General features: G+C 61.0%; 1 protein-coding gene across 1 annotated transcript; it reads right to left on the bottom strand.

Annotated features, from left to right (window-relative positions):
- Positions 1–7675: 7675 nt before the first annotated feature.
- LOC112270138 lies at positions 7676–9587 on the bottom strand. The gene is made up of 4 exons (XM_024457898.1): positions 9494–9587; positions 8366–8784; positions 8114–8320; positions 7676–7942 (listed from the first exon to the last, which is right to left on the bottom strand). The coding sequence occupies exons 1-4, from the start codon at positions 9585–9587 to the stop codon at positions 7676–7678; spliced, it is 987 nt and encodes a 328-aa protein (XP_024313666.1).
- Between the last annotated feature and the right edge of the window lie 2320 nt (positions 9588–11907).

Genomic DNA, 11907 nt, shown 5'->3' on the forward strand with positions numbered 1-11907 from the left:
CCGCAACACTTCTGCGTTGGCTCGCTCCGCCTGCCCGTTACTCCTCGAATGAGCAATGGACGCGAAGTGCGGTGTCCATGCCCTCACAATAGGCCTGGAACACTGCGCTCGTGAACTGCGTGCCGTTGTCGGTGATGATGCCGTTAGGCACACCAAACCGGCACACATTGCTTTTGAAGAACTTGATGGCCGTCTGTGCGGTCACCTTCCGCACTGGCTCCACTTCTACCCACGTGGAGAACTTGTCGATGGCCACGAACAAATATTCGTAACCACCAACCGCTCTCGGTAGCTTGCCGACGATATCAAGCCCCCAGACCGCGAACGGCCACGAGGAAGGGATGACGTGTAGGGCCTGCACCGGCTGGTTGCTCTTCTTTGAGTGGAACGGGCACGCTTCGCACGTCTTCACCAGCCACTCTGCGTCGGCCAGGGCCGTGGGCCAGTAGAAACCGTGCCGAAACGCCTTTCCGGCTAAGGCCCGGGAGGCCACATGGTGTGAACATGTGCCTCGGTGTATCTCCTCCAGGAGCGCGCGGCCTTCGTCTTGCGGCACGCAGATAAGCTTGACCCCGTTTGCGCGCCTGCAGTAGATGTTCCCATCCACCACAGTGTCCATTTTGGCTTGCCGTGCTACTCACTCCGCGGCAACGTCATCTTTCGGGAGAGCCTCCCCTTTCAAGTAACGGGCAATTTCCACCGCCCAGGGAGGGATCTCCCTGCTGACGCATGCCGCTTAATCAGTGGCATGGACCCCTGCTGCCGCGGGGGTTCCTTCGGTTGCCGGAGGGGCGTCCCCGGTAGCCGGCTCGTTGGCGACTGAAGGAGCCGCTTGCTTCTGGCAGAACACCCCCGCCGGAGGCTGCCGGCAATCTGCGGCCATCTTAGCCAGCTCGTCAGCAGCGAAGTTATTCTTCCGCTTGACGTGCTCGAATCGCAAACCTTTGAACTTGCGTTCTAGCTTGCGGACTTCCTCCACGTACGGTGCCATCTGCGGGCTGCGGGCAGTCGTAGTCCTTGTTCACCTGGTTGATCACGAGTTGGGAGTCCCCGCGAACAACTAGGCGCTTGAAGTCGAGAGCGATCGCCGCCCGTAGCCCGGCGAGCAAGCCCTTGTACTCCGCCGTGTTATTGGTGGAGTTTGGGAAATCGAGCTGGACAGCGAACCTCAACTGGTCCCCTGTCGGTGACTCGATGACGACCCCGGCGCCAGCTCGTTGGAGACTGAACGCGCCGTCGAAGTAGAGGACCCAGTGGTCCTCGTCCAGCTTGCCGGGCAGGCTGGTCTCTGGCTCATTCTCTTCCACGCTTGTTGACGTCCACTCCGCGACGAAGTCCGCCAAGGCCGTACTCTTGATGCTCTTGGAGTTGGTGAAGTGGAGGTCGAACTCCGACAGCTCCATCCTCCATTCGGCCACCCTTCCGGTGGCTTCACGGTTGGTGAGGGCTCGCTCAAGGCAGAACCCCGACACCACCGTGACGCGGTGCGCCTGAAAGTAGTGGCGCAGCTTGCGGGACGCAAGGAGAATCCCCAAGAGGAGCTTCTGTACTTGCGGGTACCTTGTTCGCGCGTCGCGCAGCACCGTGCTGACAAAGTACACCGGGTGCTGCACTAACCGCTTCCACGGTGCGGAAGCTGCCGGCTCGGGGGTGGTCCCTAGGTACGAGGCGGTTGCTGGGGGCCGCTCAGCCCCCTGCCCCGCAGCCTCAATCCCAAGAACATCTTCCTCCCTCTCGGCAACCAGCACCGAGCTGACCACCTGATTAGTTGCTGCTAGGTAGAGTAGGAGCGGCTCGCCCGGCTTGGGGGCGACGAGGACGGGCGGCGTTTTCAGGTACCGTTTGAGTTCCCGGAGCGCCGCCTCGGCCTCGGGAGTCTAGTCAACCGGACCCTTCTTCTTCATCACCTTGAAGAAAGGCAGGGCGCGTTCACCCAGCCTTGAGATGAAGCGTCCCAACGCGGCAACGCAGCCGTTGAGGCGCTGGACATCTTTCACCTTGCGGGGAGCCTCCATCTTCTCGATGGCCTCTATCTTGCTCGAGTTGGCTTGTATCCCCCTGTGTGAAACCAAGAAACCCAGAACCTACCCAGAGTTGACACCGAAGGTGCACTTCTCGGGGTTCAACTTGAGCTTGATCCTGCGGAGGTTATTAAACGTTTCCCGCAGGTCATCAATCAGCGAGTCCCCGCGCTTCGATTTGATGACGATGTCGTCCATGTAGGCCTCCGCGTTGCGGCCTAGTTGGGGTCCCAAACATTCGCGCATCGCGTGCTGAAATGTGGAGCCCGCGTTCTTCAACCCGAAGGCCGACGTGTTTGCTTGGGAGCCATCGGACCTTCCCGGAGTCCCTAGGGAGGTGATCGAGCATCGACTCGCGGTGCGGCCGGACGCCCGCCCCGTCAAGCAGAAGATCCACCGGCAAGCACATGAGCACAAGGACTTCATCAAGCAGGAGGTGGACAAGCTCAAAACTGCGGGGGCTATCAGGGAAGTACTGTACCCCACTTGGTTGGCTAACCCTTTAGTAGTAACCAAGGGGGAGAATAAACTTCACATGTGTGTAGATTTTACCGATCTTAACCGTGCATGTCCAAAAGATCCTTTCCCTGTACCTCGCATTGATCAAATAGTAGATTCCACTGTCGGTTGTGATTTGCTGAGTTTTTTGGATGCATTTTCGGCTACCATCAAATTAAGATGGCGGTCGAAGACGAGGAAAAGACGATGTTCATCACCCCGGTTGGCTGCTACTGCTACACGTGTATGCCTTTCGGGTTGAAGAACGCGGGCTCAGCATTCCAGCGTGCATTGCGCGAGTGTTTGGGACCCCAGTTAGGCTAGAATGTAGAGGCCTACATGGACGACATCGTCATCAAATCTAAGCGCGGGGACTCGCTGATTGATGACCTGCGGGAGACGTTTGATAACCTCCGCAAGAAAAAGCTCAAGTTGAACCCTGAGAAATGCACCTTTGGTGTGGACTCGAGTCAGCTTCTGAGTTTCTTGGTTTCACACAGGAGGATTCAAACCAATCCAAAGAAGATAGAGGCTATCGAGAAAATGGAAGCTCCCCGCAAGGTGAAGGACGTGCAACGCCTCAACGGTTGCGTTGCCGCGCTGAGGCGCTTCATCTCAATGCTGGGCGAACGCGCCCTGCCTTTCTTCAAGGTAATGAAGAAAAAGGGCCCGATTGATTGTACCCCCGAGGCCGAGGCGGCGTTCCAGGATCTCAAGCAGTACCTAAAATCGCCGCCCGTCCTCGTCGCCCCCAAGCCGGGCGAGCCGCTGCTACTCTACCAAGCGGCTACTAACCAAGTGGTCAGCTCGGTGCTGGTTGCCGAGAGGGAGGAAAACACCCCGAGGGATGAGGTTGTGGGGCAGGGGGCCGAACCGCCCCTGGCAACCGCCTCGGACCCGAGGACCGCCCTTAGGCCGGCAGCGTCAGCATCGCGCAAGCGGCTCATGCACACCCAGTGTACTTCGTCAGCATGGTGCTGTGCGATGCCCGCACAAGGTACCCGCAAGTGCAGAAGCTCTTGCTGGGGATTCTGCTTGCGTCACGCAAGATGCGCCACTACTTCCCGGCGCACCGCATCACGGTGGTGTCGGGGTTCTGCCTTGAGCGAACTCTCACCAACCGTGAAGCTACCGGAAAGGTGGCCGAGTGGAGGATGGAGCTGTCAGAGTTCGATCTACACTTCACCAACACCAAAAGCATCAAGAGCACGGCCTTGGCGGACTTCGTCCGGAATGGACCTCGATGGGCGTAGAAGAAGAGGAGCCATAGACCGGCCTGCCGGGCAAGCTGGACGAAGGCCACTGGGTCTTGTACTTCGATGGCGCGTTCAGCCTCCAGGGAGCTGGCGCCCGGGTCATCATCGAGTCGCCCACGGGCGATCAGCTGAAGTTCGCCATTCAGCTCGATTTCCCCAACTCCACTAACAACACAGCTGAGTACGAAGGGTTGCTCGCCGGGTTGCGGGCGGCGATCGCCCTGGATATCAAGCGCCTAGTTGTTCGCGGGGACTCCCAACTCGTGATCAACCAAGTCAACAAGGACTACGACTGCCCGCAGATGGCAGTGTACGTGGATGAAGTCCGCAAGCTAGAACGCAAGTTCAAGGGTTTGCGATTTGAGCACGTCAAGCGGAAGGATAACTTCGCCGCAGACGAGCTGTCCAAGCTTGCAGCGGAGCGCCGAAAGGTTCTGGCGCCTTCGGTCACCCCCAAGCCGGCTGCCGGGGAAGCCCCCTGGCAACCGAAGGAAACCCCGCGGCAGCGGAGGTCCACGCCGCCGACGTAGCGGCATGTGCTAGCAGGAAAACCCCGCCTTGGGCGGTGGATATCGCCCGCTACCTGAAGAGAGAAGCCCCCCCCCCCCCCCCGGAAGATGACATTGCCGCAGAGCGAGTAGCCCGGCAAGCTAAGATGTACACCCTGGTGGACGGGAACCTCTACCGCAGGCGTGCAAGCGGAGTCAAGCTCCTCTGCGTGCCCCAGGACGAAGGGCGCGCGTTGCTAGAGGAGATACATCGAGGCGCATGCTCACACCATGTGGCCTCCTGGGCTCTGGCTGGCAAGGTGTTCCGGCACTGCTTCTATTGGCCTACGGCGCTGGCTGATGCCGAGCAGCTAGTCAGGACGTGCGAGGCGTGTCAATTCCACGCAAAGAAGAGCAACCAGACGGCACAGGCCTTGCAAGTGATCCCATCTTCCTGGCCGTTCGCGGTATGGGGGCTGGACATCATCGGCAAGTTGCCAAGGGCGGTTGGCGGCCACGAGTACTTGCTCCTGGCCATCGACAAGTTCTCCAAGTGGGTGGAAGTGGAGCCGGTGCGGAAGGTGACCGCACAGGCAGCCATCAAATTCTTCAAGGGCATTGTGTGCCGGTTTGGTGTGCCTAACGGCATCATCACCGACAATAGCACACAACTTACGAGCGCTGTGTTCCAAGCCTACTGTGAGGACATGGGCACCAAGATCCACTTCGCTTCTGTTGCTCATCCGAGGAGAAACGGACAGGCGGAGCGAGCCAACGCAGAGGTGCTGCGGGGGCTCAAGACGAGAACCTTTGACAAACTCAAAGGCCACGGGAAGCACTCGGTCGAAGAACTCCAGCCTGTGCTGTGGTCGATCAGGACCACACCTAACCGGGCAACGGGTGAAACTCCTTTCGCCCTTGTCTACGGGGCAGAAGCGGTGCTGCTCCTCGAGCTCAAGCATGGATCCCCTCGAGTACGCGCGTACGGCAACTATAGCCAATACGAGCAGAGGGTTGACGATCTAAACTTCATCGAAGAACTTCGATGCCGGGCTGCTGTGCGGGCTGCACGCTACCAGCAGGGACTCCGTCGTTACCATGACAGGCAGGTCCGTCCATGGGAGCTCGAGATCGGAGACCTTGTCCTGCGCCGGATACAAGGAACAAAGGCCGGGAACAAGCTGGCTCCGAAATGGGAGGGGCCCTTCCGGGTAGTGCAGGTAACCAGACCGGGGGCTGTCCGGGTGGAAACCGAAGAAGGCTTGCCGGTGCAAAATAGCTGGATACCTTCAGCACTTGCACAAGTTCTACCCGTGAAGCGGCGGAGCCCGACCCACAGGTGATGCTCCGGCAGCATGCCTCTCGAGCTAGTGTAGCCGGGCAACCCCCGATTGTAAACCGCTAGCTTTTATGAATAGAGATAAGTATTTTCCTTCGAATTTCAAGCTGCCTCGAATATTTGCATGTTTTTTCTCCTTCTGTCTCCTGCTTTAGGTGCACAGAAGTCTCTTTCCATCCTTGGTTGTGAGCAGGGGGCTACCGGAGCCTCGAAAACGAAAAACCCGCTGCCGGATTAGTCCGACGCGGGGCCGTGCCGTTGCCGGACTCCCCGCAATGCGCATCACGCAGGAGCTGTGTCCTGGAATAGAAAGGTGCTCACACCCAACTTTGGTATCGACCCTTTTGTGCCCGGGGGCTGGGAGGCAGGAGGGTTAAGGTTACCTATGCTTTATCCATGTTGTGTCTTTTTTCGTGTATTTTGAAATTTTTTGCAGCATCTTGGGCTCGGTAAGGATCTGACATGCAGGGCAAGAACGGAGTTGTGCGCACTGTAATGCTCGTGGGTCGCTGACGGTGGGCCCAGTTGTGCGTAGCAGCCGCACTTCGAGGTTCTCACCGCACTCCGAGGTTCCTGCAGCAGGAGGGAGCCGCCACATGTGCTGCGGTGACTTGGTGCGCGTGGTGGCAGGGCCGTTACCGCACTTCAAGGAGTGTGGCACCACGTGTGCTGCGGTGAGCCGGCACACGTGGTGGCAAGATCCTTCACTGCGCCTATAAAAGGGCGCGGTGGCCATGGAGCAGCTCAGAGCGAAGCCAAGAAGGTGGCTGCGAAGGCGAGGGCGGCCGCAGAGACGCGATGGTGGTGCATGCCATCAACGCTCAGTGCCGACGGGTGCACTGCAATCGTGTCCGTGTCGCATCCCTCCACTAGGCAGTTCCGAGGCGAGGGCTGCCCCGGCGTCCCCGCCGCATCCCTCCAGAGGGCGTCTCCAGGGCGAGGGTTGCCGCAGAGACGTTGTGGTGGCACCGCCACAGGTGCTTGGCGCCGGTGGCGGCCCCGCCATAGCGTTCCTGCCGCATCCCTCAAGCAGGCGGGTCCAAGGCGAGGGCTGCTTCGGCGGTGCTCTGGTGGTGCATGCCATTAGTGCCTAGCACCGATGGGTGCGATGCGATAGCGTCCTTGCCGCACCCCTCCGGCAGGCATTCCGAGCGCAAGAACGAACAGCTAAGTGCATGATCTTGGACGCTGAACTTTCTGACGCTTAACATTGGCTCGCTGGTGTGGCTAGAGCCCTCCGTGTGGCTGGGGTGTTAGAAGGACGCTTGCGGGGGGAGTGCGCTCCTCGTGCGGCACGCGGGTCCGTCCCGTGAGCGCATGCTTGGGGGTAGCTATCCCGCAAGCGGAGTGGCTTGCCGCTGCTACTTGGCCCCAGGTCGGCACTGCGGGTCCGTCCCGGATCCCTGGTCCGGTTAAGTGTGCCGCGTGCGAGTCCCCGGCAACACAAGGCATAGCACACAGAAGCCGGTAGATCCGCCCCGCGAGTTGATCCCGGGAACGAGAAACGAGCACTAAGTAGAACCAAAGAACTAAATTAATAAAAGCAGTAAACGATTACATGAAACGATAAGACATTAATTGTTTGAACGGCGCCACGCGGCACGCTTGCAGGAATCAAAGACAGAAAAAAAACACTAAGCAATAACGAGGACCGGTAGGGGGCTGTGGCGACTAGTGGCCGGCGCCTCCCGCTGGGGGCTCTGGCTCCGGCTTCCGCTGCATCCGGTCAACCACTTCGTCGACGAACCTGCTCACCGCCTGGCAGTGGGTGGGGCCGTCCTCACTGTCCGACCAGGCGTCCAGCAGCGTCTCGAAGGGGAAGTCTGGGTGCCGGAGGTGCACCCGAGGGAGCATCGTCCCGACGATATCCCGGGCGCACGTGGCGATCTCCTTGTCACAGAACTTGGAGATCCACACGTCGAGCGCCCTGAGCTTCCCCACCATGTCGGAGAAGAACGGGATCAGCGTGCTGACGTCCGCCCCGTCCACCTGCGCGGCTTGCATCTCGAACCGCGGCAGCAGGTCACGCACCGACCGGGCGATCTCCAGCAGCTTCTCGATCTCCCTCCGGCGCTACTCTACCAGTGTGGCGTGGTTGGCGTGTGCCGTCACCACGGCGTGCTTGTATTTGCGGAGGAGATCCGCTTGCCGGGCGATCTGCGTGGCCTTGGCCGCGTTGTCCTCGCCCGCCTTGATGAGATCCTCCCAGACAGTGGCCCGCTCGGACTCGAGTCGGGCACTCCTCTCCTTGGCGGAGTTGAGCTCCTTCTCTTGCCGCGCTGCCGCTGTCGCCGCGTCTGCTACAGCCTTGGTCTGCTCCTCCAGCTTCGCGTGCAACCCCTGGATCTAGGAGAGGTAGCTGCAGACCAAATCGCTCTTCTCATGGAGACGGACCTGGGCCGCAGCGAGCACCTCCTCGTACTCCTTCCTGGCCTTCTCTTGCACCGCAGCCAGCGAGTCCAAAGCTTACTGGTGCTCGGCGCGCTGGGCCTCCAGTTGCCGGTGGAGCACCACCTCGGGGACGACCGGTGCAGCGACTGCATCCCGGGCCAGGCGCGTCTCCTCTCGCAGCCAAGAGAGCTCCTGCCGCTCCCTCTCGACGGCCTGCCGCACCTCGCTGAGCTGGCCCTTGGCGAGCTCGTGGCGCTCCTTCACCTGGTTGAAAGAGGTGACGAACGCCAGTTGCTGCTCCTTGATGGCATCAAGGGACTGGTGCCCCTGGTCGTAGATGCTTGGGTCCTAGGTAATGGGGTCCCAAGTCACCCCGGCGAGGGTGCCGACATCCGGGCTGAAGGTGGCAGTCGACGACGACGAAGCTCCCGCCGCCACTGTCTGGCTGGGCGGTGCGTCGCCCACTTGTGGCAGAACTCCCTGCTGCTCCTCCGCTGCAGCCTCCCCCGTGCCAGCACCTGTGGGTTGTGGGACTGATGGCATTGCCGCGCCCTCGGCGGGGCCCGTCTCCCGCTGGATGGCTGCGGGGTCCGCGCCGGCGGCCTCTGTGGCTGGTGGTGCGCCGTCGAGCTCCGCCCCGGTAGCAGCGGCGGGCGCCACCACCGTTGTGTCCGGTGCGGTGGAGATTGGCGCGGGAGCCGCCTTCGGCTCCACCTTCCTCTCCGTGTCTTCGGCGTCGGGGCCGAGGTCGACCACCACAGCGCCGGCTCCCGGCTTGAGCGCTGCCGGGTCTGCAACAAAGGGAAGAATTAGAATTTGAAGGTAAGTTAAGCCGCCCGGAGGTGAACGCAGGGGGCTCCGGACGAGGACCTTGCGGGGCTGTTGGGCTTGCGGGAGGGGTTCCTCCTCCATCCCGGCCTCCGTTGCCGGGTCACGTGCCGCCGGCTGGGCGTCACCGACGGTTGAAGGAAGCAGCGCGGTTGCGGGTTAGCCAGTGGAAGAAGTGAAAATGAGAGAACAGGGGGAGAGGGTAGTACCTGCCGTTGGCGCCACCTCCACCGGGGTCGGGTCGGCGGCAGGCGGAGGGGCGGCGCCACCAGCCCCTCTGCCGGCCGGGTCGGCGCTGCTGCCGGCTTGGGGGCGTGGCTTCTTGCTCGGCGCGACGGGCGGCGTGTCGGCCCTGTCCCTCTTGCCAGCCCCGAACGGCGTCCCGTCCTTCAGGGGCTTGAGCTGGAACTGGAAGCCTCGGAAGAGCCCCCGTTTGGGCGGGGCCGTGGGGGCCCGGGGGGTTGCCGCAGCCCGGGGCGTCGCGGAGGCCGCCGCGGCGCTAGCGGCCACCGCGGAGGTGGCCACCGCCGCATGTGCCCTTGACCTTCGTAAGATCAGGGGCACGTCATCGTCTTCCTCCTCCTCGTCCGCCACGGGGATAACCACCTGGGTCCCAGCGACCTGGCTTGCCTCTTCCTCTTAGGATGGGACGTTGGGCCAGCTCCCCTCAACCTTTCTTCGCGACGATGGGGAGGAGCTCGGCGTCGCGGTGGTAGAGGTTCCGCCAGGTGTCGTTGGGCACCAGCAGCTCGGTGGGCGTGAACATGAACTCTTCGGGTTCCTCCACGCGGAACCAGCACCAGTCCGCCTGCCACTCCTTCTCTATCTTCTTCTCCGACCGGACGATGAACTCTGATTTCATCTGGTCGCGGGCGCGGAACACCACCCCCGATGACATCGCCCCTGCTTGCTCGATGCGGCGGTAGAAGTAGTGCTGGAATAACGCCACTGACGGCATTACTCCGATGCGGAGGTAGAAGTAGGAACTTGAAGACGGCGAGGAGGAAGAGGGATGTGGGGTGGAGTTGCGCCACCCAGAGCTGGTACGACTCCATGAGCGCATGGAGGAATGGGGAATGCGGCGGCACTAACCCGGCGAGGATGAAGCGCGCGAACATCCGGAAGTCGTTTTCCTCATGGTCGGTGCTGGCGGGGAAGATAAGAGTCACCCCTTACTCGTTGAATCTCGAAGCGACGGCGTGCCGGACTTTGTCCAGCGCCTCGCCGTTGTAGCCGGGCTGGAAGAAAGCATGCTTGGCCCTTAGCTCCCGCCTCTTCTGATCCTTCTCCGCGGGAGCCTTGCCGGCTGTCTCACTCTTGCCGGCCGAAGGCTTCTTTGGGGCCTTCCCTTTCTTGGGACCCGCTCAGTAACAGTCGCATCCGCATCCTACGGGTGCGCTTGGTAACTACGCTTCAAGAGGATAGTGCGAAGAGTGGCCTTAACCACCCGTGTTTAAGGGGGAGGTTACGGCAGAAAGCTCACACCCACTACTCCGTCCGTAACAGCGGGTCCTTGGAACGGCGGATAGATGGGGGCCCGAGAAGGCTCGGGACCCACGCGTCGGTTAAGGGCGTAGCCCAGCAACCGATCAGGGAAGAGTCCACCCGGGACAGGCGATGCCGGCCCACGCCCGAGGGCTACTGTCGCAGCAGTGGCACCCGGGGTGCCATCGCTGCCTGACGCGTGGGCCACCTCGCTCTCTCCTCGGGAGGATCGAATCCTGGGCAGTGCTGAACAAGCTGCCCGGCAAGTCACCAGCCCGGCAAGACTAGCGGGGCTGCGGGGGATGCTTTGGGAGGCAACAAGAGGAATCCCGCTTGGGCGCTTCCCGGGAGGCTACTTGCCGAGAAGAGCGTTCCCGGGAAAGAGTATCCGTTACAGGGGCAGGGTCGAGCGGGCAGGACAGCGGCTCTATGTGGGCGCTCGGTAGGCTCCCTGTGCGCAGGGTTCGTCAGGACAAGGAGTGAAGCATACGCCGCATTAAATGCCCCGACAGAAAGGGGATTCCCCATCCAGTCGAGTGCACAGTGACTGCCCAAGTGTAGTTCTTAGGTGCCTAGACCCCTACTTACAGGGCTACATTTCATGCATGCAAGCCAGCGCAACGGGGCCGAGCTGCCCTAGCTCTTTGTTTGCTATTTGTCACCCATGCACCGTGGCACCTGTGGTATCCCTTTTGGTATAAAAGGAGGACCACCGCCAACGGTCAAGGGGTTGGACCAGTTCCAAGTTCACTACTAGCAATAGCCCAAAGTAGCAAGCGGTACTTAGCCGAAAAGAGAGAGCACCTGGGAACTCCCCCCGGCAACCTGTAAACCCCAGTTCTTTAGCTAATAACAAACTCAGAAGCAGGACATAGGTTTTACACCTCAGGGTGGCCCGAACCTAGGTAAAAAAGTGCTCTTGTGTTCATCGTGATCATACGCTTTGCATTGGTCCCGCCGGCAATCGCCGGAGCGATCCTCGTAGCCCACTGTCGACCCTAAAAGGGGGTGCTCATGCATCCCCGGTGTCAAAGCCCCGTGCTGTGACATCTGGCGCCCCAGCAAGCGCTAGAAGCTCAAGGAGGAGGCCGCCAAGGTGAAGGAGCTGCGGCGGCGGCCTTGACGACCTCGCCAACAAACCAAGCCGCGTCCTTGAGATCGCACTTGATGGACAGGACTCCATACATGGACGGCATCTTCATCACGCCATAGGCACAATGGGTTGCCGCCATGAACTTGATCAGCACCGGCCGACCAATGATCCCGTTGTACGGCAACGGGGTATGAGCCACAACAAACATGAGGTGCTCAGTCCTAAACGCTTCCCGGGACCCGAAGGTAACCGGCAGCGTGATGCGTCCCAGGGGGCGCACGATCCTGGGGTTCACTCCCCGGAACGGGTCGGTGGGCTTCATCTGCTCCAACGGCAGCTGAAGCTTCTCCACCAACTTGGCGGACAGGAGGTTTAACCCCGCTCCGTCATGTTGTTGATGATCGGTGAGACCACGAAGGGCAAAACCCCTGACCCCAGCTGCCGGGCTGGGTGATCGTCAGAGTTGAAGGTGATCGGCACGTGTGACCACTTCAACGGCTGCCGCATC

The sequence above is a fragment of the Brachypodium distachyon genome, chromosome 1 (genome assembly GCF_000005505.3).
Source record: "Brachypodium distachyon strain Bd21 chromosome 1, Brachypodium_distachyon_v3.0, whole genome shotgun sequence".
Classification (NCBI taxonomy): Eukaryota; Viridiplantae; Streptophyta; class Magnoliopsida; order Poales; family Poaceae; genus Brachypodium; species Brachypodium distachyon.

What these genes read in the sequence shown, in the direction of transcription:
- LOC112270138 (XM_024457898.1), bottom strand. Translation starts at nt 9,587, where the DNA reads ATGTTCACGCCCACCGAGCTGCTGGTGCCCAACGACACCTGGCGGAAC. An exon ending in ATGTCGGCACCCTCGCCGGG is followed by an intron (nt 8,321 to 8,365) that starts GTGACTTGGGAC and finishes ATCTACGACCAG; the next exon opens with GGGCACCAGTCCCTTGATGC. An exon ending in CACCGGTCGTCCCCGAGGTG is followed by an intron (nt 7,943 to 8,113) that starts GTGCTCCACCGG and finishes TCCTAGATCCAG; the next exon opens with GGGTTGCACGCGAAGCTGGA.